The sequence below is a fragment of the Camarhynchus parvulus genome, chromosome 1A, assembly GCF_901933205.1.
Source record: "Camarhynchus parvulus chromosome 1A, STF_HiC, whole genome shotgun sequence".
In the NCBI taxonomy this organism is placed as follows: domain Eukaryota; kingdom Metazoa; phylum Chordata; class Aves; order Passeriformes; family Thraupidae; genus Camarhynchus; species Camarhynchus parvulus.
The window spans coordinates 69,076,741-69,103,501 of NC_044586.1; the positions used below are offsets into that span (position 1 = coordinate 69,076,741).

General features: G+C 50.7%; 1 protein-coding gene across 1 annotated transcript in view; it reads left to right on the plus strand.

Moving 5' to 3' along the window:
* Nucleotides 1-26,761, plus strand: part of LOC115910598 (collagen alpha-1(VII) chain-like) — a 107,296-nt gene that overhangs the window by 55,641 nt on the left and 24,894 nt on the right. The window contains 23 exon segments of the mRNA XM_030960850.1: nucleotides 580-633; nucleotides 2,058-2,096; nucleotides 2,269-2,513; nucleotides 2,782-2,810; nucleotides 5,995-6,203; nucleotides 7,698-7,811; nucleotides 12,009-12,150; nucleotides 12,153-12,196; nucleotides 13,050-13,085; nucleotides 14,037-14,081; nucleotides 14,587-14,631; nucleotides 15,534-15,569; nucleotides 16,374-16,409; nucleotides 17,359-17,418; nucleotides 18,416-18,541; nucleotides 19,147-19,218; nucleotides 19,368-19,403; nucleotides 19,697-19,756; nucleotides 20,531-20,575; nucleotides 21,656-21,691; nucleotides 23,085-23,120; nucleotides 25,344-25,400; nucleotides 25,532-25,603. Of these exon segments, the coding sequence (XP_030816710.1) occupies nucleotides 580-633; nucleotides 2,058-2,096; nucleotides 2,269-2,513; nucleotides 2,782-2,810; nucleotides 5,995-6,203; nucleotides 7,698-7,811; nucleotides 12,009-12,150; nucleotides 12,153-12,196; nucleotides 13,050-13,085; nucleotides 14,037-14,081; nucleotides 14,587-14,631; nucleotides 15,534-15,569; nucleotides 16,374-16,409; nucleotides 17,359-17,418; nucleotides 18,416-18,541; nucleotides 19,147-19,218; nucleotides 19,368-19,403; nucleotides 19,697-19,756; nucleotides 20,531-20,575; nucleotides 21,656-21,691; nucleotides 23,085-23,120; nucleotides 25,344-25,400; nucleotides 25,532-25,603 (1,674 nt within the window).

The window sequence follows — 26,761 nt, forward strand, 5'->3', positions numbered from 1 at the left end:
TGAGAATTAGGGAGACACGAGAAGGGGTTGTTTGGTCCTTCTGGAAAAGGTGGTGTTAATTTGGGATCAGCACCCAGGAAATGGGAATTATAAAGGAGAACTAATGGATCCCTGCTGGTTTTCGGGGAATTGCTCCAAATTTAACCTAAAAATGGGAATTAGGGAGACAAAATAAGGAGTTGGTTGGTCCCTCTGGAAAAGGTGGCATTAGTTTGGGATCAGCACCCAGGAAATGGGAATTTTAGAGGGGAACTAACATATTCCTGCTGGTTTTCAGGGAATTACCCCAAATTTAACTAAAAATGAGAATTAGGGAGACCCAAGAAGGGGTTGGTGGGTCCCTCTGGAGAAGGTGGTGTTAATTTGGGATCAGCACCCAGGAAATGGGAATTATAAAGGAGAACTAATGGATTCCTGCTGGTTTTCAGGGAATTACCCCAAATTTAACTAAAAATGAGAATTAGGGAGACCCAAGAAAGGGTTGGTGGGTCCCTCTGGAGAAGGTGGTGTTAATTTGGGATCAGCACCCAGGAAATGGGAATTTTGGAGGGGAACTAACACATTCCTGCTGTTTTTCAGGGAGATCCAGGGAAGGACGGCCTGAGAGGTGAAAGAGGCCCCCCAGGCCCAAAGGTAGGTCCTGAGTCCACGTTTCCGTGCTGGTGCCACCACCTCGGGCAGGTCAGAGGGGAGGAAAACCCAGCTCAGGTCTCCTCTGACCCCCCAAAAGTTTGGGATTTCAAAGCAGAGCTCCTGGGATGGGCTCGGGAACTCGTGGTGGCTCAGGGGCTGTGGTGGTCCCACATCTCCACAGAGCTTCTTTGGGACCAAGAACATTCTTCAGGAGCCACACAGGATAAATTTCTGGAATGTCCACGGATTGTTCCTTCCTTCCCTCCTCCTGCAAGTTGAAGAAGGGCACATGGAAAGGGTTGGAAGGAGGAATGGCTTTGGATTCCACACATCCAAGATCTTTAGATGTGGGAACAGCTCCTTCCTTAACAGGAGAGGAAAACGCCACGGGAAGCGGCACCAGTGGGGACACGGAGATTTCCTGGTTGCCACAAGATCCAGACCTTTGGAAAAGCAAAGATTTATCCAGGGAAGAGGCATCCCAAGTTCTCCCTTGGCTGGAGATGCCCTCGGGGCCTTCCTGGTGCCCTTCATTCCACCGGAATCTGTCGATGCAGAACCCGGATTTCAGTGAAATGAAGCCCCTCAGAGAGGCAGGTCAGCCCCAACTCAGCTGATGTTCCTCACCCCAGGAGCCTCCAGGCTGGACCTTCCCAAACCCCTGCAGCTCCTCCGTGATTTCATCCACGCACGGTCCAAGATCTCTGGCCTGGAGATGGAATTCCATCACTGTGACCTTCTGTGGGAGCCCATCCTGCTGGAGGTGTTGGGCCCAGCCATGTGTCGGCCACCAGCACCATGGCCACCTCCAGAAGGGACCACCAGCCACGGGGACACCTTGGCCATTGTCCTCCTCGGTGTCTTCTGCACTGGTGGCACTGGTGGCACCGAGGGACCGCCACAATCTTTTCCTTTCCCCCATGGCCAAGAGGTGAAGAAGAGGATGGAGCAAAGCTCTGGCCCAACCTCACTTGGAAAGGATGATGGTTGGATGCTGCTCATGGGCCAGGCTTTCCCCAAAATTCCATCTGTGCCTGTGTCCAGTGGAGGAGGGAGGGATTTAAACCCCTAAATGGGATTTATTTGGGATTATGGAGTGGGCTGGTGGCAGACAAAGGGACCTCAACAATCTTTCCTTTCCCCCACATTTGTGGCCAAGCGGAGAAGGGGATGGAGCAAAGCTCTGGCCCAAACCTCACATGGATGCTGCTCTTGGGCCAGACTTTCCCAGAAATTCCATCTGTGCCTGTGTCCAGTGGAGGAGAGAAAGAGTGGGGTGGGATTCAAACCCCTAAATGGGATTTATCTGGGATTATGGAGTGGGCTGGTGGCAGACAAAAGGTCAGATATGGGATTGCTCCCCTTGCTCTTCTTGCTCCTCATGGAAATGTTGGAATTAATGAGCTGATCTCGTTTATTCCAAGGGAGAACCTGGCCCACCAGGAAGAGGAGTGGAAATGAAGGTAAATAAATCAAAATTAAAGACCTTATAAATGTTGGAATCACATCCCCCTCTGTCTAGATTGGGATGGCAGAGGGGACACAATGTGTGTCCCCTTGGCCATTGGCCACCTCCAGGAGAAACCTCCTGGAGAGTAGAGGGGGAGAAGTTGTGACTTTTCTCTCCCCTTGAAGGACCTGGAGAGGCTTTTTGAAGCGTACGGCATCAAGGTAGGAGATCCTTTGTCCTCCCTCCTGACCAGGGGATGTGATTTGGCTTTTCCATCTCTTCCCTCTGGAGGTGGCATTTGCTACCCCAGCCATCCCAGGAAGGTTCATTCCATTTCCTTTTCCAGGTTGGATTTAGGTATTTCTGGGACAGATTTTTTGCTGCCATTTCGTGGGGTGGGTGGTGGCTTTGAGGCCCCTGTGACAGCGACGCTCGGACCTTAAAACCCCTCTAATTCCAACCTCAGCACCTTCCACCACCCTAGATTTGTCCAAACCCCATCCCACCTGGCCTTCCAGGGATGGGGCAGCCACAGCTTCTCTGGGAATTCCGTTCCAGCTCCTCCCCACCCTCCCAGCCAAAAATCCTTTCCCAATATCCTGCCTGAATCCTCATTGCATTTAAAACCCTCCTCTCTTGTCATATCCCCATATTCCCATGGAAAATGGGAATTTTTACCACTCTCCCTCTTCTTTAAGTCCTCTTAAAGTCCTGAAAGGCTACAAAAGTAGGGTTTTTATTTAGGATGGGGACAGACCCCACAAAAGCTCCATGGATCAGCTCCTTGATCCCAAACCTGTATTGAAACCAGGGCTGTCCCTGTGAGACCCTGGGAATCCGTCACTCCTTGTTTTGGGGTGGCTGCCCTTGCATTGTCACTGCTGGGGACAGGAGGGTGGCTCTGGGCTGCCTCACTGGTGTGCACTGGTTCCAGCTTATTGGGATATTGCCAATATAGCTGGGCAGGATCCAAAAAACAGTAGCTGTGGTGTTTTCACCCCACAGACACTTTGGGCTGGCTGGTGTGTGGTGTTTCACCCCACAGACACTTTTGGCTGCTGGGTGTGTGGTGTTTCACCCCACAGACACTTTTGGCCTGTGGGTGTGTGGTGTTTCACCCCACAGACACTTTTGGCTCTATGGGTGTGTGGTGTTTCACCCCACAGACACTTTGGGCTCTATGGGTGTGTGGTGTTTCACCCCACAGACACTTTTGGCCAGCTGGGTGTGTGGTGTTTCACCCCACAGACACTTTTGGCTCTATGGGTGTGTGGTGTTTCACCCCACAGACACTTTGGGCTGGCTGGGTGTGTCTGGGCCTGCAATTCACCTACAGACACTTTTGGTGCTGGGTGTGTGGCTTTCACCAACCACGGGCACTCCTTAGGTTTGCTGGTGTGTGGTGTTTACCCCAGGCGAGGTGACGTTTTGAGCGAGCTGGTGTGCAGGGTGTTTGCATCCAACAGCTTTATTTTGGCCCACAGGGGTGTGAATGGTGTACCAGCCCCACAGACACTCCTTGAGCTCTATGGGTGGTGCTCCTTTGAACCCCAGAGAGAGCTGGGACGGGGCAGGGTGACAGCGGGGACACGCCACAAAGGACACCTTGGCCCGTGTCCTCCCAGGGGTGTGTGGGTCTTTGAATCCGCACAAACACTCTTGGGCTCTATGGGTGTGTGGTATTCACAGCACAGACACTTTGGGTGCTGGGGGTGTGGTGTTTCACCCCACAGACACTTTGGGCGGGAATCTGTCTGGGCACTGCAGACAAGTCCGAGGCCTGCAGGAGCTCTGTGGTGCTGGGATGGAGCTTCCCCATACCAGGGGCTGCGCTGCTGAGGTCTCCCGGCCAGAGAAGCTTTAAGGGCGACGGTGAAGGAAAGGAGTGGGTCCTGATGGACGGTTTGGATCCAGAGTTTATTCAGGCCTTCACATGGCCTCTGAAGGCACGCACCAGCTCCAACAGAACTCCCCTGAGCCCCGGGTGGCTGCCCTCCGTTTGAACCCCGGGGAGAGGGGCAGAGGAGGGGTAGGGCGCTGTCATAGTGGGGACTAGGGACAAAGGACACCTGGATGGCCCAATGTCCTCTTAGGGCTAGAGGGCACTCTTTTTAATGGCTGACGGCCATTGTTGTCCAATGAACCCTTCTGGAATTCCAAGGACTGACAGACTGTGCTGGGAGGGGCAGGAGAGGTGACTGACACACCTGGGATGGGAATTGTAAAGGGTAAAGGCACTCTTTTTGAGGGTATGAGGTGAATCCATGTGTGAAATTCAATCATTCCCAATCAGTTGTCGCTGCTTAGGGAGCTTCTCCGAGGCAACCAAAGCTGGACGGGCTGGATGTGTCCTCAGGCAGTCATGGTGGCTCCAGGACGAGCAGAACTTCCATGGAAAACCAGGGAGCTTTGGGCCTAAAGACGGATACAAAACACTCATTTTTAACGGGGTGGCAGCCTCCAGGCATTGTAGGCATAGGAACATTCCCAAAGCCACCAGAGCCATCGGGGTCAGCTCTGTCATCGTGGTGGCTTGGGAGAGGCTGTGGCTGGGGGTGGCTTTGGGATTTTGGGATACAAAACACTATTTTTTAATGGGAATGAAGGAATCAGTCTTTGTTGTCTATAGGAACCATTCCCAAAGCCACCAAAGCCATCGGGGTCACTTCTGTCCTCGAGCAGGTCATGGTGGCTTGGGAGAGGCTGTGGATCTGGGATCTTTGGGATAAAGGGAATACAAAACATTCATTTTTTAATGGGAATGAAGGAATTATTCCCAATGTCTTGTAGGAAATTCAATCATTCCCAATCATTTGTTGTCCATAGGAGCCATTCTCAAAGCCACCAAAGCCATCGGGGTCACCTCTGTCCTCGAGCAGGTCATGGTGGCTTGGGAGAGGCTGTGGCTGGCACCGGGATCTGGGATCTTTGGGATAAAGGGATACAAAACACTCATTTTTTAATGGGAATGAAGGAATCGTGCATTGTTGTCCATAGGAACCATTCCCAAAGCCACCAAAGCCGTCAGGGTCACCTCTGTCCTCGAGCAAGTCATGGTGGCTTGGGAGAGGCTGTGGATCTGGGGTCTTTGGGATAAAGGGATACAAAACACTATTTTTTTAATGGGAATGAAGGAATCAGTCTTTGTTGTCTATAGGAGCCATTCTCAAAGCCACCAAAGCCATCGGGATCACTTCTGTCCTCGAGCAGGTCACGGTGGCTTGGGAGAGGCTGTGGCTGGCACCGAGGTCTGGGATCTTTGGGATAAAGGGATGCAAAACACTCATTTTTTAATGGGAATGAAGAAATCGTTCCCAATGTCTTGTAGGAAATTCAGTCATTCCCATTCAATCATTTGTTGTCCATAGGAGCCGTTCTCAAAGCCACCAAAGCCATCGGGGTCACCTCTGTCCTTGAGCAGGTCACGGTGGCTTGGGAGAGGCTGTGGATCTGGGATCTTTGGGATAAAGGGATACAAAGCACTCAATTTTTAGTGGGAATGAAGGAATCATTGAATTTCTTGTAGGAAATTCAATCATTCCCATTCAATCATTTATTGTCCATAGGAGCCATTCCCAAAGCCACCAAAGTGTCCTTGTGCCCTCTGGGAGCTTTTGGGGTGGTGGGTGTGGGGCCAGAGGCACCAAAAGGGGTCAGGAGTGGGGTCTCGACAGCAAAAGGGATCCCAGGGAGGGAGGAGGATTCCTTGGAAGGAAAGTTTGGATGTCACCAAGTGGGACAGAGCGTGCTGGAAGGTTGGGAAAGGTTGGGATGAAGCCACCAGGACCCAGCTCCTCACGGGTGTGGCTCCTGGGAGCTCGGGGCTGTCACTGTCACACCAATGCCTGGTTCTGGTGTGGCAGGACCCGGGTCTGTCACTGTCACACCAATCCCTGATTCTGGTGTGGCAGGATCCGGGGCTGTCACTGTCACACCAATCCCTGTGGTGTGGCAGGATCCGGGGCTGTCACTGTCACACCAATCCCTTGGTTTGATGAGGCAGGATCCGCTGGTGTCCCACACTTCCCACCATGTCCCGGCCAGCATGGAGGTGACAGGAGAGGGACAGAGCCTGGAGCTGGAGACCCTGGAGGTGCCGCTGTCTGGAGGAATCTCTGAGGTGAAAATAAACAGCAGGAAAGATGAAATTGGGGTTTTTGCTCCCAGTTTAGGGCTCTTCCAACCAGGAAGGACATGGAGGATGTTCAGGGAACGGAACAGAGCTGGGAAAGGTCTGGAGAGCCAGGAAAAGCTGAGGGAGCTGGGAAGGGTCTGGAGAACCAGGAGGGGCTGAGGGAGCTGGGAAGGGGCTGGAGAACCAGGAGGGGCTGAGGGAGCTGGGAAGGGGCTGGAGAACCAGGAGGGGCTGAGGGAGCTGGGAAGGGGCTGGAGAACCAGGAGGGGCTGAGGGAGCTGGGAAGGGGCTGACCTGGAGCAAAGGAGGCTCAGGGGCCCTTGTGGCTCTGCACAAGTCCCTGCCCGGAGGGGACAGCCAGGGGGGTCGGGCTGTGCTCCAGGGCACAGGGACAGGAGCAGAGGGAACGGCCCCAGGCTGGGCCAGGGGAGCCTCAGGGTGGAATCAGCAGGAATTTCCCCATGGAAAGGGGGTCAGGCCTTGGCAGGGGCTGCCCAGGGAGGTTTGCAGTGCCCATCCCTGGCAGGTGACACTTGGGGCTCTGGGGGTGGCACTGGGGACAAGGTGGGCTCAGTCACAGGTTGAATTCTATGGCCCTGGAATTCTTTTCTATCCTGGGATTCTGTGGAATGTCTCCTGCCCTGGCAGGGGTGGATCCAGTCCCGTTGTCAGGATGGATTGGGATTGTCCCTGCTGGGACTGCCAGAGCTCCAGGAGTGTTTGGACAGGGACAGGGTGGGATTGCTGGGATGATCCCTGTGGGTCACTTCCCACTCAGGACATTCCATGATGCTGTGACTCCAGAGCCCTCATCTGGAGTAACCAGACAAATTCCAGCCACCTGCATCCCGATTAACAGCTCCTATTTATGGAAATCGGGGATTTATCCACAATTTCAAGGCTTCTCTCCATGGAGTTTTATCTCCCTCTGTGGCTGGATCAGGATGATCCAATTCCTCAGAGACCTGGGCAGGGTGGGACAGGACATTCCCCCTCAGCCCCAGGCTCCTCCTGTGTCCTCAGGTTCCTCCCAGATTTTTTCAAGCTGGATTAGGGCATTTTGGGGGTTTGAGAGGAAAGGTTTGCACCAAGACACACAACCCTGGAGCTGGCAAAAGTTGGGATTTGGGATGCAGAGACCCCAAAACTGTCTCTGGTGAGCTTGGGGAGCCCATCCCAAACCAGAAAAAAAAGGATTTGGGACCATCAGAGCATCCCTCAATCCCTCAGGGATTCCTTCCTTTTCCTTTGGCACTGATTGGATGGGTGCAAAGGAGTGAAAATTCGCAGAGCTTGACTGGACAGATCACTGGAATTCTGAGTTTTCCCCTGTTTTATTGCAATGAAAAATTAAATTAGAGAAAGGATTTCTGGATGGATCAGTGTCAAGCCTCGGGAAAGGGCCCTGCTATACATTTTTTTCCAGTTTTTCCAGTGATTCATGGAATTTTGTTGGCGTTTATCCATCCCTCTCTGCAGAGCTTGGCTGTGCCCCCACCACGTCCAGGAGACCTGCAGGAAAACCATTCCCTGGATCTCCTGCAGCCCTTGGAGCAGAGGCTGGAAGGACAAGCCCAGCAGGACACCAGCCAGGTACGATTTTCCGAGGATTTCTGATGGACTGGGACGCAAATCTTAATCCTGGAAAGGCTTCTCCACATCCCTGGAGAACACCAGAGCTCCTGGAATGGGCAGGGCAAAAAAATCCCTTTGGAAATGTTTTGTTGGTTAAATCCACAATTTTGGGGGGAAAACCAGGATAATCCCATTTTACCTGATCCCATCTGGCCACACCATCCTTGTGTTATTTCAGCTTGGTTGCCTGAAGAGTTGATGATTCCCAAGCCTTTTAAAACAGGGATAATGCCGACTCCAAACAGGGAATTTAAACTATGCTTCCCACAAGATTTATTTCCTTTTCCTTCCCACTTTCCATGGGTATGGAAATTCATGGATGTGGTCCCAGGATATTCCACAGATATTCCTGCTGCGCTCTGGAGCATCTGAGTCATTTAAAGAGAAGGATTTTAGGGTCCAGGCAGGAATTTGGGGATTTTCCCTGATCCCTAAAATCTGTTTTCCTGCTCTTCTGGGCAGAGATTCCCTTCCCAAACTTTGCTCCAAACCCAGCACTCTCCAGTCTGGATATTGTTGTATCCCTATGGAATTCTTGTAAATACCCAGAGGCAGGACAGCACCAGCTTTAAAAAGCAAAGGGGAAAATCTCTGGGATATTTCCTTGGAGCTGCAGGAACAGCATCAGCAAGGATATTTTTAAGGACGGCAAAGAGGAGTGGCTGGAAGTGGGGAGATCCTGCTCCAGGAAATCCCAATCTGGTTTCTCCAGTTTGCCGAGCTCTTCCTTCTGCTCCCCCCATCCCTTTATCCCTGCCCTGGCTCGGGAAATGAATTCCAGGGATAATCACGGAGCTGGAATCCCGACGGCTCAGCAGCCACGAGAGGGCTCCCGGCTCCAACAGAAAACCCTGGAGTGGGAACCGCGGCTCTGGAGGCACCGGGATGTGCCAAGAGCATCCTGGCCTCTGCTTTCCCCCCTGGGTGCAGCAATTCCCTCTGCTGGGAATGGTCAGGCTGGAGGAACGCAGAGGATGGAGCCCAAATCCAGCGGGTTTGGAATGGTTTGGGCGGGATGGGATTTTAAGGATCATCCCATTGCATCCCCCTGACATGGCAGGGAATCTTCCACCATCCCAGCCCCAGTGTCCAGCCTGGCCTTGGACATCCCAGGGATCAGGGGCAGCCCCAGCTGCTCTGGGAATCCCTTCCCAAAATCCCACCCCAGTCTCCCTCTCCCAGGGAATTCCCTCCATTCCCAGCTCTCCCACCTGGGATTGGATCCATCCCCACCCCGACTCCTCTCTAGGAAGGAATTTTGGGATCCGGGGGCTTCGCTGGGAATCTCAGGACTCCAGGAAGGGTCTCCCTTCCCTTTTCCATCCCCAACTTCCATAAAAATCCCTCGGGATGGATTCTGAGTGTCCCAAATCCCAGAATCCCAGAGCAGTTTGGGTGGGAAGGGCCCTTCAACCCCATCCCATTCCAATCCCACCATCCCAGGCTGCTCCAGCCCCAGTGTCCAGCCTGGCCTTGGGCATTGCAGGGATGCAGGGGCAGCCCCAGCTGCTCTGGCAATCCCAGCCCAGCCAGGAATTCCTCATTGCCAAGATCCCATCCATGCCTGCCCTCTGGCAGTGGGAGCCATTCCCTGGGTGCTGTCCCTGCAGGCCTTGGCCCCAGTCCCTCTGCAGCTCTCCTGGAGCCCCTGCAGGCCCTGCAATGTGCTGGAAGCTCTCCCTGGAGCCTTCCCTGCTCCAGGGGAACATCCCCAGCTCTCCCAGGCTGGCTCCAGCCCTGGAGCAGCTCCATGGATTCCTCTGGATTTGCTCCAGCAATTCCTGATGATCCCCATTCTATCAGGAGCTTTATAAACACAAAACAACTCACACAAATTTTTAGGACACTCCAAACTCCCTCAGCAGGACGGGATCTGCATCCCAAGGATGTTTTCCTCACTTTTATTTGGAAATATAAATTTTAATATAAATTTTTTAATTTGGAAATATAAAATCCCATTTATCCTCATGAGAAGGGAACAGCAGATTCCAAAGGCAGGGAAGGAGCAGCTCCACATCCCGGAGATGCCAAGGAGGGATGGAGCCAGTTTTTCTGACAGTTTTCCTGCCAGTTTTCCTGCCAGTTTTCCCAGCAGCAGCAGCAGCAGGAATCACAAATTTCCACCTGGAACAGCCCAGGAGCTCCATCCCTGAGGAGCAATTCCTGTCAGGAATTAATTGGAAGCAAAGGGAAGAGGGGATGAGCCCAAATCCACGTGTCCAGAGCAGGGCTGGGTACTCACTCATGGATGAGCCTCTGCTTTGGGGTTATGGGACCATCCCAAAAAATTCCTGCTCCTCCATCTCTGGATTTCAGCTTATTCCTTTCCAGAGTTCATTTGGAAAAATCCCCCTCATCTTCATATGCATAAACCCGCAATTGCTTCATTTTCCTCCCTGAAATCCTCTCTTTTTTTTTTTTTTCTATTTTTCCCTTTCCTTTTCTGCAGGAATAATTTTTTTCCTCTCCCTTTTATTTGCATTTTTCTCTTCCCTCCTTTTTTTCCCTTCCCTCTTTTCCTTCCTTTTTTTCTTTTTCCCCCTGCCAGCAACAAATCATTCCTCGAGGAATCAGCAGGCTCCCAATTTTTCTCAGGAGTGCCTCATTCCTGGAGCAGGAAACCGCCAAAATTACAGAGGAATTACGGAATTAATGGAATCTCATTAGCCCGGGCAATTTCCCAGCAAATGGGATCCATCCCAAACCTCAGCCAGGTCTTGGCAACCTCTGGAATCTCTGGAATCGCCTCCAGGAGGATCTGTGGAGCATTTTAGAGCCATTCCCAGGGAAACGAGCGGTGGTGCCATCCTGTGGTGCCACCTTTGGGAGATTTTCCTTCCTTTATCCCAAAAAATCCCACCCTGGGTGGCTTCTCCCCATGCCACCCTATCCTTCATCCCTCTTTTATCCACTTTTCCCCTCATCCTCATCCTCTTCCAGTAAAGAATTCCAGTTTTAAATGGCTTAAAATTGGGGGTTTTTTTCCCCCTTGTGAGCCAGAAATTTGAGTTCATTATCCATGAGAAATTATCCCGTGGTTTGTTAAAATCCAGGAAAACAGGATGAACATCCCTGGAAACCTCACTGAGCTGCACCCACCAACATTTCCTGGGAGTTTGGGATTTATTTTCCCTGCTTAAGCCATCTAAAAATCCATTCAATTACTGGGGGAGAAAATACAATTAATATAATATAATATAATATAATATAATATAATATAATATAATATAATATAATATAATATAATATAATATAATATAATATAATATAATATAATATAATATAATATAATATAATATATATAATTTTTAAAAAAGGGGAATATTCCTAAATAACTGCACCACATCCTGATTTTTCCTTCTCCTTCTTGTGCTCCTGGAAGATCTCAGGACATTTATGGCCAACAAATTCAAATTTCTGCTTTCAGATCCAAATATTCCCCAAATATTTGCCTCAGGAAATAATTGCTGGGAATATTCTCGATAGGAATATCCTCATTTTTCCAATGGATCATTTCCTACTGTTGCTAGGGAAAAGCAGGAACAATTTAGGAGCCAGGTCAAGAATTATTTGCTTTACTTTGTGTGCCTTAAGTATTCCAAAATATCACCGGGGGGCTGATTAACATATGGCCCTTAATTGGCATTAATTGATGGTTTATCCAATTGGATGCTCCAGGTGCAATGAACATGGAGCTGCCTGGGAATGGCTGGAGCAGGGGGGGATTTTTAGCTCAATTTTGGAACATTTTAGGTTTTATTGCTTTGAAGCGGCCACGGATTTGTGGCCCGGCCGTAAACTGGAAAATGGAACCACGGAATTCTTAAGGTTGGGAAAGATAATTTTGGTTTATTGGTGCTAATATTGTTATTTTGTAATTGGAGATTCATGGAATCGTGGGCTGGGAGAGATCCTAAAGCCCACCCATGGGCAGGGGCATCTTCCACTCTCCCAGGTTCTCCCAAGCCCCATCCAACCTCGCCTTGGACACTTCCAGGGATGGGGAATCCACAGTTTCTCCAGGAAACCTTTCCCAGGGCCTCCTCATGTCCCGGACAAGGAATTTTTTCCTCCCACCCAATCCAATTCTCCCCTCTGTTGGTTTTAAACCATTCCCCGTCCATATATCCAGGCGCTGTGTTTCCCTTCCCGCAGGAAAACGGGAATTCCGACGATGGCTCCGGGATCCCGAGGCACAGATCCAGGAGATCTCACCCCGCAAGGATCCCATTCCAGAGCCATCCCTGTGATCCAGGAGGAAGCAGGGCCCCTTCCCTGGGGGCTCCACCACCAGCTCATCTCCCGGTGCTCCAGGAGCTCGGAAATTCCCGTTGGGATCCACGGTGAGCAATGGAAGTGCGTCCTTATTTTCCCACCTGGGCGAAGACACGATGAACGTGGAAATTTAGGGATAAAAATCCATAAATAAAGCAGGAAACAGGCGCTGCAGGAAGCATTTCTCATGAACAAACAGATCCTTCTCCATTAATTTATCCAGGGAAATGAGGGAACAGATTAATCTGGTTTTGGGGGAAAACAGAGGAACTGGAATCCCCTTGGAATGTTGAAGATATTTCCCTGTGGGGGTTGGTGATAAACCTGCCCATTCCTGACACACCTGGACATTCCCGGGATCTGTAGCACAAGATCCCAGAAACGGGGGGAAAAAGTTGATTTTTATAAAATTTAGGAGCAAAAATTCCTATTCCCAGGAGTTAAGGATGGGAAATTCAGGGTGATTTTCCTGTGAATGGATTTCTTTGAAAGCAGGGAATCACCCCCCTCACCCTGCATTCCCGGGAGGAATGAGCTGAGCTCATCCACACCTTCTCCAGAAATTCCAGGGTTAAAGTGGGACACCTGTGCCATTGCCAAAAGCCTGGAATTCCTCAGGAATTGCTCAGGGATTCCTCAGGAATTGCTCAGGGATTCCTCAGGAATTGCTCAGGGATTCCTTGGTCCTGGCAGCCCCCAGATGTCCCATCCAGGCTGGAGCATATGGGGAGCCTGGAGCCACCCCAAATCCAACCAGGAACCCTCCAAAGGATCCCGGTGATCCCTGGAAACCCCCAGCTTCCCTCTGGGCTTTGCCAGCTCCTTCCTCGCATCCCATTCCTCAGAGGTCCCTTTTCCATGGCTCAAGGAAAAGTTTTTCCAGCTACTCTCACACTTCCCTCTCCTCCTTTTGAATCCAAGGCATATCCAGGCCCTCATCATCCAAGGAGAATTAAGGTACGGAATTCCTCCTGTCCTGCTCTTATCCCAGGGAGGAGGCAGCTGCTCCTTTCTCCCGTCCCATCCCACCCTATCCCATGGATCCCATGGATCCTATTCCATCCCATCCCACGGATCCCATCCCATGCCATCCCATCCTATCCCATGGATCCCATTGATCCCATGGATCCCACCCCATGGAACCCACCCCATGGATCCCATCCCATCCTACAGATCCCATCACATGGATCCCATGGATCCTGTCCTATCCCATCCCATTCCATCTCATGGATCCCATCCCACAGATCCCACCCCAATCCCATTCCACAGATCCCATCTGATTCCATCCCATGGATCCCATCCCATGGATCCCGTGGATCCCATCTCATCCCATCCCATGGATCCCATCCCATCCCATGGATCCCATCCTATCCCATCCCATGGATCCCATGGATCCCATCTCATCCCACTGTATGGATCCCATCCCATCCCATGGATCCTACCCCATGGATCCCACCCCATGGATCCCATCCCATCCCACAGATCCCATCTCATTCCACCCCATGGGTCCCATCCCATCTCACAGATCCCATCTGATTCCATTCCATGGATCCTATCCCATGGATCCCGTGGATCCCATCTCATTCCATCCCATGGATCCCATCCCATGGATCCGATGGATCCCATCCCATCCCACTGATCCTATCCCATCCCATGGATCCCGTGGATCCCATCTCATCTCATCCCATGAATCCCATCCCATTGATCTGATGGATCCCATCCCACCCCATGGATCCCATTCCATCCCATGGATCCCATGAATCCCATCTCATCCTATCCCATGGATCCCATTCCATGGATCCCATCCCATCCCATCCCATGGATCCCATCTCACCCCATGGATCCCATCCCATCCCACGGATCCCATCCCACGGATCCCATCCCATCCCAGTGCATTTTTCCTTGCAGAAGGAGGGAAGTGGCCCAGCAGATGCCTCCTCCCCTGGCCCAAAGGTCAGTGCTTTTATCCCACATTTTAATGCGCATTCCCGGGATAATGATCCATTTTCCCAGAGCTGTCTCACTTTGGAAACTGAGGAATCACAGGAAAAAAATGAGGAAAATCGAGATGAAATCACCGGTTCTGCCGTTGGTGATGAGCAGAAATTCCAGGGTGGAATCCTTCACAGCTGATCCAAACATGGGATTTGTGGTTTGGGAATCCTCAATCAGTTTGGGATTCCTTCTGTGTCTCCTTCAAATTCATGGAATTTTTAACGCCCACAGTATCCTGGGATAGGGAAACCCTGGATTTGTCCTTTGCTCCAGGATTTGTGCTTTTCCCTCTGCATTCCCACTGCTCAGGAGAATTCCCAACCAGGAATTCCTCCATGGATATTTGCCAAAAACTGCAGCAGGAATGGGGGCAGCACCCACCTGCTGCAAAGAGGGAAGGGGAAATTCCTTGGAATAATGAATTTTTTGAATTGATTTTTTGGAGGGATTTGTTGTTTTCCAGGGAGAAATGGGAGCTCCTGGAGCCCGTGGAGAAAAAGGAGAAAAGGTAGGGATGGGATTTTCCTGATCCTTTGAAACCAGAATTCCCTGTGCTGAGAGGGTCTGGAAAGGGAAAGGCCGTCGGGAATACGCTCGTGGAGAGGACAATCAATGGAAACTGGGATTGGCACATTCCCACCTTTATCCCAAAACCTTCCTGGGGTTTTTGTTCCCAAATTCCATCAGTTTCCCACACATCTGCCCTGCTCAGGAGGAAATCCAAAATTTAAAAGTTGAATTGAATGATTTTTGAGGATTTTTCCAGCCTAAATGATGGAATTATTCTATGCTACGATTCCAAAAACTTCAAGCGGTGCAAAGAGGGAAGGGGAAATTCCTTGGAATAATGAATTTTTGAGATTGATTTTTTTGGGGGATTTATTGTTTTCCAGGGAGAAATGGGAGCTCCTGGAGCCCATGGAGAAAAAGGAGAAAAGGTAGGGGTGGGGTTTTCCAGCCTGATCCTTTGAAATTCCAGCAGTTTCCCACACATCTGCCACGCTCAGGAGGAAATACAAAAGTTCTAATTTGGATTTAGTGATTTTTGAGGAATTTTCCAGCCTAAATGATGGAATTATTGTGTTCTGCAACACTGAAAATTTAAGGAGGTGTCTCCAATGTTCATTTTCTGCTGGATAAGAGAACTAAAAGATGGGATGGACAAGGAAATTCCAGCCCTGGCACGAGGGCAGGGATGGAAAAAAATTCCACAAAAAACCCCTCATTTCACGGACACTGTGGGCAGTGAAAATTTATAGGGAGCAGGTGGCAGATCCAGGGGGACGGGACACGGAATTCCAGGAGAAAGGGAGGGTTGGTGAAAGGCAGAATCCCATGGGGAATTTTGGATGGAATCCTGGGAGAAAAGGAGGGAAGAGGAGTGGCTGGAAAGGGAATTTTGTCTTGCAGGGACAGCCTGGGGACGTGGGAGACCCTGGAGAGAAGGTGAGTGCTGGAATTGGCTCCAGAGTTTATTTGGGAATCTCCTCCAAGAGCAGCCTGGGTGGGGCTGGATCCAATCCCAACCCTGGAATATCCATGGATTAAATCCAAGGAATTACAGAGCTGCTGTCCAGCAGGACTAATGATGGCAAGCCAAAAACATTGACATAAAAAAATAAATTATTATTTTTCTTTATTTATTTTAATATTTATTTGCTTGTTATTTAATTATTTATTATTATTTAATTGTTAATGATTTATTATTTATTATTTCTGATGAAGCTCTTTTTGTCTAATTATTTATTATTAATAAATAATTAGACAAAAATATCTTCATCAGAATTATTTATTATGGAGAAGCTGAAACTCCCAAGACAGGACAGAAGAGAGCATGGCACTGAAGTAATTAAATTAATTTAAGTTCATTCTTTCAGTGTTTGAAAAGAATTTATTTATTTTAAAGCAATTCTTTTTAAAGCAATTAATTATTATTTATAATAGTTATGTATATAATTATTTTATATAATATTTCTTATTTTATAATGATTAAATAATCATTAAATACTCATTTTTAAGCAATTATCTTAAAATTAGCCAAAAACCCAATAATTGAAGCAGAGACTGGTGTCACTCACCCAGACACGATCTGAGAGAGGCGTTTGATCTCCCCTCTCATCCCATCACTGAATTCCTTGGAATTAGGGCATTTTCCCAGCTTTTTCCCCACTTTCCATGCAGAGAATCCCCGGAAATCTCGTGCTCAGGGGTGACAATTCCATGACCTCGGAATCCTCTCTTTATTCCCAGGGCGCCAAAGGAGACCGAGGGGAAGAAGGTCAGAAGGTAAAGGGCAAAGCTGGTGCCAGACAGGGGGGACTTCTCCTCCTTTTCCCATCTCCCACATTCCCAGCTCGGGATCAGCATCCAGGTCACCTCCTCAGGTGTGGCTGGGGGCCAGGAGGAGATTCCAGGAGGATCCATGGACAGGACACCTTGGAAATGAGTCATGCCAGGGAATAAGTGTGACCCAGAATCCCAGGATACCATTCCCAGGAATATTCCAGGAGGATCACACGGACAGGACACCGTGGGAATGAGTAATGGCAAGGAATGTCTGACCCAGAGTCCTGGGATAACATTCCCGGGAATATTCCAGGAGCATCACATGGACAGGATACTTTGGGAGTAATGCCAGGGAATGTGTTTGACCCACAATCCTGGGATAACATTCCCAGGAATATTCCAGGAGGATCACATGGACAGGACACCTTGGGAATGAGTAATGCCAATTTTGCAAATCTGGAATACATTCCCAGGAATATTCTAGGAGATCATGGATAAACATTGGAATGTGCAAGGGAATAAGTGTGACCCAGAGCCCTGGGATAACATTCCCAGGAATATTCCAGGAGAGATCACACAGGCAAGATACTTTGGGAGCAATGCCAGGGAATGTGTTTGACCCAGAATCCTGGGATAACATTCCCGGGAATATTCCAGGAGGATCACATGGACAGGACACCATGGGAATGAGTCATGCCAGCGAATGAGTCTGACCCAGAGTCCTGGGATACCATTCCCGGGAACATTCCAGCTCCCGCTTTTCCAGAGCTGATTCCCAGCAGCTTTGTCTCATCCAGAGGAGCTGAGGGCTCTGCAGGAGCCCTCGGAATGGGATCAGCTCTGTGGGATTCCAGCTGGATCTCCACGGAGCAGCACCAACCAAACTCTCCCTGTGCTGGGTTTACACTGGAAGGAGAATTCCTGATTTTTCCTGACTTTCCTTTCACAGGGAGAACCAGGAATTGGGTTCAGAGGTCCCATGGGCCAGGCTGGAGCACCTGGATTTAAGGTAAGGTTGAATCTCACTTGGAATTTTTTTTTCCCCTGGGTTTTTCCTCTTTGCCATCCTGGTTTTCCACTGCTGGGTGTGGAGCACGGAAGTGGCTGCAAAGAGAAAGCACCAAAATCATCCTGGAAAGGCGGGAGAGGGATTTGGGATAGAGGGAATGCTCTGTGTCCTCCAAAGGGCCGTTCCAGAGGGAGATCCAGAGGGAGATCCTGAGGATAAATACGGAATCGTGGAAGGGTTTGGGCTGACCTCTCTGCAGTCAGCAGGGACATCTCAGGCTGGGGAAAAAATCCAAGGAATTGTGGGTTTGGCAGGAATGAGCTCCAGGGATCCCTGGGATGTTTGAATTCACCACAGGTCAGGAGCCAAAGGCTCTGTCCTTATTTAGCCGTGGAAAAGCCCTTTTTCCACCAAAACTTGGGAAGAAATACATCCCAAAGCTCAGTGACAATTTCTCCAGCCCTTGGATCTCCTCATGGATCAGGAGTGGAAGTGGTGTCCCAAATTCCACGCACTGATTGTGGGAATTCAAGGAGACATCCCAGATTTTCTCCGGGAGCTCCAGCAAATCCCACCCAATATCCCAATTCCAGAGGGAGATCCAGAGGGAGATCCTGAGGATAAATACGGAATCATGGAAGGGTTTGGGCTGACCTCTCTGCAATCAGCAGGGACATCCAGGCTGGGGAAAAAAAATCCAGGGATGAGCTCCAGGGATCCCTGGGATGTTTGAATTCACCACAGGTCAGGAGCCAAAGGCTCTGTCCTCGTTTAACCATGGAAAAGCCCCTTTTCCAACAAAATTTGGGAAAAAAAGGCATCCCAAAGCTCAGTGACAATTTCTCCAGCCCTTGGATCTCCTCATGGATCAGGAGTGGAAGTGGTGTCCCAAATTCCACGCACTGATTGTGGGAATTCAAGGAGACATTCCAGATTTTCTCCGGGAGCTCCAGAAAATCCCACCCAATATCCCAATTCCTTGTGATTCCCTCTCCAGGGCGAGCCAGGGGCCCCAGGACCTCCAGGAGCTCAGGGCATCCAAGGAATCCGCGGCAACGCCGGCACTCCCGGATCCCAGGGGGACAGAGGGGCTCCAGGCGTGCCCGGAATTCCAGGACAGAAGGTGAGGGCACACCATGGGTGTCATTGTGGGACCACAAAGAGCAAACCGCCTGTGCCAGGTGGTCCCTGTGGGCCAAACCCCCGCAATTCCAGGTCTTTCTGAGCCTGGAGGCTGCCAGGGAAGTGGGAACAAATCCCAGCTGGGAAAGGAAAGGTACTGGGAATGATTAGAACGATGGGACGATCCTGAGGTTCCAAAAGAAATCAGTGGGGCTCCCAGGAAGTTGTTCTTCCTGGGAATTCAGTGGTGGGACTGGGAAGGAGTGGCCATGGGGATGGCAGCTGGGATTTTGGGGTCATTAATCCCTGGGAACAGAGGGAGGAATCCCAGAATCCCAGGTTGGGAAAGCCCTCCGAGGTCATGGGGTCCAAGCTGCGCCAAATCCCCAGTGAGTGCCACCTCCAGGAATTCCTTGGACACCTCCAGGGATGGGCACTCCAGACCTCCCTGGGCAGCCCCTGCCAAGGCCTGGCCCCCTTTTCCATGAGGAAATTCCTGCCAGTGTGGGGAACCCTTGGATCACCAGCTCCTGCCTTGGTCTGGATCAGGGAAATTGGGACCTTTCACATCCGTGTCTTCTCCTCTCAAAAGGTTTTGTTTTCCAGGGGGAGCGCGGGAGGAGAGGCCGGAGTGGATCTCCTGGGCCCGTGGGACCATCAGGATCCCCGGGAAAAGAGGTGGATTTATATTCCCTGTGCCTTTTGGGAGGGATGGATGAGGGATCTGGGCTGGATCGGCTTCCATCCCCTGGGAACGTTGGGCTAGGAGAGCACTGAGCACTTCCAAAGCAAATCCTCCCTTTTGTTTTGCTCTCCTTGTCCCGCAGGGAATTCCTGGGACACCTGGACCCAAAGGCAACAAGGTCAGCGCCACCCTCCCGGGAAAGTCATGAGCAGAAATCCTGGGATGGGAATGGGACAAATCCCTGCCTTCTCCTGGCTCCTCATCCCTGACCCCATCCTACTTCATCCCATTCCACCCTCACTCCCTTCTTCCCATGGTTCCTGGAGCACCCTCCAGAGAGAACAGCAGAAAATCCCTGGATTTGGGTCTCCTGGGTCTTCCTGGGACTTCAATCCTGGCCAGACTAATCAGGAATTGTGTGTTGGGGTTTCCCTGCTCCCAGTGACACCTCTGGAATTCTCCGCTTCCCAGGGAGAAGCCGGCATTGGAGACACTGGCCTGAGAGGTCCCCGTGGATTCCCTGGCCCGCGGGTAAATAAATAAATATTCCATAAATATTCCAGGCTTGGATTCCTGCAGCCTCCAGCCCCCTGTGGAGGCAGCTTTATCCATCACCTCGCTCCCACCCATCCCAGAAATTCCTGAAGGGTTTCAGGCAGGAAAATTCCCTTTTCATTCCTATCCCAGTATTCCTATCCCAGTTCCCTATCCCTGAGAAGTTTTGGTCTCGTTCCGGAAAAGACAAAGTTGGAATCAGAGGCCGTGTTTAAATTTGCTGCTCCTGTGGCTGTCCCACAAATAAATCGGGATTTTATGGCCCAATCCATTGGGACAAACTCCCCACCTGCTTTGGCATGAGGCCCCCGAGGCAAAACGCTCCCTGGAAATGTCAACAGCTGTGGGCAAACCTCGCTGGAGCTTCATTATCCAAAGGAAATTATGGAATAATGTTTCTGCTCTCCTGACTCCGGCATAAATCTAAATCCCAGGATCTCAGGTTGCGCTGGCTTCATATGGGAGACCTAAATTTGGCCTCAGTTATTTGGAATTTGGGCAATTCCTGAGGTTTAAAGGCAGGTCCTGTAGGGTCAGCTCAAGGAGGTCCATGGGCCCTCCAGCGCAGTCTTCCATCCCAATCCATAAGAACAGCCGGCACCTCATCCTGATGGAGGGATAAGGAGGTTGGACGGGTCCTCTGGAGACAGGGAATGCTGCCTGCCCCATTCCCAGCGGATGGTTTGTGGGTTTGGGATTCCCTGTGTTCCTCACTCCCCATTTCAATCCCTGCCCCTCTGCGTCCCCCAGGGTGACGAGGGCATCGTGGGAATGCGGGGTCCCCCTGGAATGATGGTGAGTGCTCCGATATTCCCGGAAAACCACGGACCCACGGCTGGCAGAGTCCTCAGGAACCATGAGGGGAGAAAAAACGGGATTCTTCCCGTGGGAAATAGAGATTTGGGAACCTGAATTCCAGCGGGATGGGGGATTGGGAATCCTGTGAATTCCTTACTGTCCTTGTCCATTTGGGTGGCTCATCCCAAGGTTTGGAAGGTCTCCTGGAATATCAATCCCTGCCTGCTGTTGTCAGGTCTGGGAGAATTTCAGGAATTTCAGGGCAGGAATTTCAGGCTCTTGTTCCGCTGGAGGGGGCTGAGTAGGGGGAGACACAAACGGCAGCTGGAATTTGGATAAACTCATTATTATTTATTATTATTTATTTATGAGTTAGTAGTTTTTCATGGAATGAAAGGAAGAGGATTTTTAATAAGGACACGGAGGAATAGGAAATGGGGAAATGGCTTTAAAATGGAATAGGGCAGGGATAAATGGGATATTGGGAAGAAATTCTTCCCTGTGAGGCTGGGGAGGTCCTGGCACAGAATTCCCAGAAAAGCTGTGGCTGCCCCCTCCCTGGCAGTGTCCAAGGCCAGGTTGGACGAGACTTGGAGCATCCTGGGATAGTGGAAGGTGTTCCTGCAGATGGAAATTCCCATCTCCCTGCATATTCCCGGGAATTTAGCAAACAGGGGTGAGCACGATGGCTTTGCACCTCCCCAAATGTGCTTCCCATCCTGGCTTGGCCTCCACGGGATCTGGAGATCCCCCTCAAGGATCCCACCCCCACCCTGGAGCAACCTCTTGGAGCAACCCGGCTTTTCCTTGATGCTGAGGGTCCCAAAAATCCCAGTGGGATTCTCAGAATGAGGGAATTTGGCTGAATTTGTCCACCTGCCAGGAGATCCCGGTGGTGCACAGAGGATTAAAGTAGGAGCTCCTGTGCTGGTTCTTCCAGCAGCTTTTCCATGCTGGAGCCCACCCCTGGAAGCAGCTCTGCCTTTGGATGGAGGCTGCTCTTTCCCAGCTTCCCACCTTCCCGCTTTCCTCCTGTTTTTGTGGATCCTCACATGTTTTTTATGTGGTTTTTTCCAGGGTCCAAAAGGCTTCCCAGGCGTGAAAGGCCAAAGAGTAAGAACTGATCTTATCTACAGCTCTTATCTTATCTGGTATTCTTATCTTATCTACAACTCTTATCTTATCTGCAATTCTTATCTACAACTCTTATCTTATCTGCAATTCTTATCTACAGCTCTGATCTACATCTTTTATCTTCTCCACATGGTGTCCTGGTGTTGTGGGGAGCAGCTGCCCTTTTAAACCAGTGGGAATAATCCCAGGATCTCCTGGGAGTGGGCTGGGAGAGCCCCTGGATCTCCTGGGAAAATGTTGGAATGGGCTGGGAGAGCCCCTGGATCAGGCTTTGGGAATTATCCCAGATCTCCTGGAATGGGCTGGGAGAGCCCCTGGATCAAACTTTGGGAATCATCCCAGGATCTCCTGGGAGTAGACTGGGAGAGCCCCTGGATCTTCTGGGAATGGGCTGGGAGAGCCCCTGGATCAGCCTTTGGGAATCATCCCAGATCTCCTGGGAATGGGCTGGGAGAGCCCCTGGATCTCCTGGGAAAATGTTGGAATGGACTGGGAGAGCCCCTGGATCAGCCCTTGGGAATCATCCCAGGATCTCCTGGGAATGGGCTGGGAGAGGCCCTGGATCTCCTGGGAATGGGCTGGGAGAGGCCCTGGATCAGCCTTTGGGAATCATCCCAGGATCTCCTGGGAATGGGCTGGGAGAACCCCTAGATCTCCTGGGAATGGACTGGGAGAGCCCCTGGATCCAGCTTTGGGAATTATCCCAGGATATCCTGGGAATGGGCTGGGAGAGCCCCTGGATCTTCTGGGAATGGACTGGGAGAGCCCCTGGATCAGCCTTTGGGAATCATCCCAGATCTCCTGGGAATGGGCTGGGAGAGCCCCTGGATCTCCTGGGAAAATGTTGGAATGGACTGGGAGAGCCCCTGGATCAGGCTTTGGGAATCATCCCAGATCTCCTGGGAATGGACTGGGAGAGCACCAGGATCTCCTGGGAATGGGCTGGGAGAGGCCCTGGATCAGCCTCGTGTGCTCTGCGCTCCAGCTCCTATTCCACACAGATTCCATTAACAGGTTTGAGGGAGGAATTTGGGAAATCCTTCATTTTCAGGATGCCATCCCACCCCTGCAGGATGGAGGCGCTGAATCCCATTGGGATGGGAAATCCAGCAGCAATCCCACACTGTGCTGAGCATGGAGTCAGGAAAACCCCACCTCAGCTCCCCTGGGGTTTTATTCATTGCCTAATCCATAAATTTGGGATTTCCACAACATTTCATGGCGAGCTGAGGGTTTTCCAGAGTGTCCAGAGGATCTGAATTCCAGCTCCAGGAGTTTTAAGTGGCTTGGAGTGGGAATCAATGGCCTGAGCAACACCAGAGGGAATAAAAAGGGAGTAATTCACCTTTTTTTTTTCTTTTCCTGTTTTTAGGGCGAGCGGGGATTTCTGGGACCAAAGGGAGAACGAGTAAGGGCATTCCAGATTTTTTGGGGTTTTCCTTTCGCTGTGTGACTCCCAGAAAAGCCTGGATCCATCCTTTCCTTGCTGTGCCTATGAAATTAAGAGGAGGCAACACCTGGATTCTCCCCCTCCTTTTTGGGGGTCTCCACCAGTTTAAATCAAATTTTTTTTATTCCATCCTCGCACTGGAAACATCTCTGGGACAGCTGAGTTTGTGGGATGGGATTTGATGGGATCCTACAAAACACATCAACAACCAAAAAAAAAAAAAATAAAAAAGAAAGTAATTTTGGGAACGATTTGCTGGGGCACAAAAGTCCTGAATTAAGAGAGGAAGAAAATTCCCCCTGATTTTTGGAATGAGCAGCTGACCCCAAAGCCAACCTTAATTTCCAGCAGCCCGAGCCGGCTCCTGACAGGTAATGGGAAAATAACTCCTCAAGTGCTCCTGGAAAAATGCTCAGAAACCGCTGAACTCGTGCCCGGCGTTTTGTTAAGTCCCTTCCTGGCCGGAATGGCTGGTTGGAAAATGAGGTTTTGGAAAAGCTCCGTGATGATGCCGCCTTTGAGTCACGCAATATTCCGTGATTAAGGCCCATTTGTCTCTGAGGAAGCTCCTCTGGAAAGGAACTCGCCCCGGAGACCAATCAATTCTTAATTTGCTTCGTGAGGAGGCCTCGGAATTCTTCCCAAGCCGAAGGAATGTGGGATGAGTTTTCCAAAGGATGCCTTCGTAAAAGATGAGGTGGAATCGGAGATAAAACGGGAGCCAGAGGGAAAAATTGGCTTGGGTTTGTTCCACCTGATTCCAGCTTAATTTCCCATCTCATTCTCCCTGGGTCAGGGTAGGGATAACTCCATGGATCCCAGGGTTGGATTAAACTGCAGGATTTTTAGTCTCCCTTCTATTCCCAAAATTTTTTCAGCCCCATCCTGGCTCTGTTAGAGAGCTGGGAAGCAGGAATGTGTACGAAATCAGAATTTGGGAAGGGTCCTGTGGAGAGGGTTGGACAGAGTCCAAAAAGTGTTGGATTTTTGGGAATATTGACGGATGTGGAGTTGGTAAAACCCCAGGAAGGCAGAATCACCCAGATCAGGAATATTTGCACTGCAGGGAGTTGAGTGAAGGGAATTTTTTCCGAAGGGAACCCAGCTGCCTGCCTTTGGAGACACAACCATCCCTCCCCCGGAGCAGAGGCATTCCTTGGAAAAACAGAATTCCACTCCCTGAGGAGCTCCGCAGGGGTCCATGGGGCTCCTGTGTCCCTGTGGCTGCCGGGGGTGACATTTTGGGGGTGGCACCCCCCAAAACCTCCCTCTGAGGGGGACCTTGGTGCCGCTCCTGAGCTCCGGCTGCATCCATAATCCAGGGCACCATGGAGAGCTCCATTCCCTATCCCGCCTGCGGCTGCTTCCCGCAGCGGGGAGGAGCTGGGAATCCCGATCCTCTGAATGACAAAGCCACGGGTCGCTCGTGGAATTTGTCCCAGCACTGGGATTAGGGAATGATTCCGTTGTCCCTTTCCACTGGGATAACACCAGCGGGCTCCAACGTTTTTAGGGACAGGAGGGCACTGGGGAACCTCAGGATTTGGGGTTTTCTGGGCACGTTCATGACCCAGCTTTTAATGGAGGGTGATTAACCCTAACAATTAACGTCATTGTTAATCACTGTATTGCCAGTGGAATCCTTTGAGTGACAAAGCCACAGGTCACTCATGGAATCTGTCCCAGCACCGGGATCAGGGAATGATCCCATTGTCCCTTTCCATCCAGGAGAAATGTGCTGGGATAACGCCAGCGGGCTCCAACGTTTTTAGGGACAGGCGGGGACTGGGAAATCTCAGGATTTGGGGTTTTCTGGGCACGTTCATGACCCAGCTTTTAATTGAGGGTGATTAACCCTAACAATTAACATTTTTGTTAATCACTGCGTTCCCAGTGGGATCCTCTGAGTGACAAAGCCACTCGTGGAATCTGTCCCAGCACTGGGATCAGGGCATGATCCCTTTGTCCCTTTCCACTGGGATAACACCAGTGGGCTCCAGTGTTTTTAGGGACAGGAGGGCACCAGGAAACCTCAGGATTTGGGGTTTTCTGGGCATGTTCATGACCCAGCTTTTAATGAAGGGTGATTAACCCTAACAATTAATATCATTTAATCACTGCAATCTCAGTGGGATCCATGAGCTCCTGGTGGATCCCTTTCCCTGTCTCTCCTTTCTCCAGGGTGAATCCACGACAATTTTTGGACCCCAGGGCTACAAAGGCGCCAAAGGAGATCCCGTAAGTTTGGCTTTCCGAGCTGTCCCTTCCCTGCTCGGGATCAGCGCTGGGAAGCAGCACTTGGACCCAGCTGGATCCTTCCAGGAGAGGTGGAATAATTCAAATCCACCAATTCCTGGTTTTCCTTTCAGGGTGAGCAGGGACTGCCGGGTTTTGATGGAGACAAAGGCGAGAAGGGAGAGGACGGACCCGTAGGAGAAAAGGTGGGAACTTCCCAAAGCCTGTGAGGAACGGACTGAGGATGGTGGGAGGAATTCCCAGAAAAATTATGGATGCCCCTGGATCCCTGGAACAGAATTCCCAGAAAAATTGTGGTTACCCCATCCCTGGAAGTGTCCCAGGCCAGGCTGGACGAGGCTTGGAGCAACTTGGGATCATGGAGGGAGTTCCACGGCTGGGATGGGAACTGGGTGATCTTCAAAGTCACCTCCATCCCAAACCATCCTGGAATTCTCCGGTCTCTGCTGGGAAACACGGCCGCACCCAACTCTGGCACTGACAGGGAGAAGAGGGGGCTGGGAAGAGGCTTGGGGACCCCAAACACATCCCATTTCTCAGGCGTCCCACTGGGAAAGGCAACCATTCCATTCCCACATGCCCCTCTCCCTGCAGGAGCCATCCCTGCTCCTGGAGCCTCTGGAATGCTCTTGGTAAGGCTCGGATGGCTCCCGGGTCCCTGTTGTGTCCCCGGGGTGGTGGCAGAGCTCCTCCCTCTCCCTCTGTTCCCCGGGAGCTCATCCCAGGTCCCAACCTGGCCCTGTTTTCCTGGGAGGAATCACGGAATTCTCCCACTCCCGGCTGAGTCACAGCTCCCGTCTCCGTGTCCTACTCATCCCAATTTCCATCTCACGGAAATGGCTTTGGCTTCTCAGGCCTGACCCAGGACTGAATAAATTGAAGTTTCCCACAGCAGCAGTGACACATCCAGCTCCTGTTATTTCCCACAGGAAGCTGCATCCCGGTGTAGTCCAGGTGGGAATTGCCTGATCCAAGGTGGGCATGTCCCTTGGGAAGAGGCAGATCCTGCCCTTTTCTCATCCCGCTGCTCAGGTCCCCAAAGTGACGGAAACTCTTGGAGACTCTCCTATGTTTTTTAAAGTTGGATAAAATTCCATGCATTTCATTTGTCCGATTGGGCTCTGATGAAAAATCCTCCATAAAAATTAATCCATAAAAAATAACCCGTGAAAACATTCCAGAAAAAATAATCCACTAAAAATAATCAGTGAAAAATAACCCATAAAAATAATCCATTAAAAATTATCCATTACAAATAATCCATTACAAATAATCCATTACAAATAATCCGTTAAAAATAATCCGCAAGATAACACACAAACGTCTCCTCTTGGATAAATATC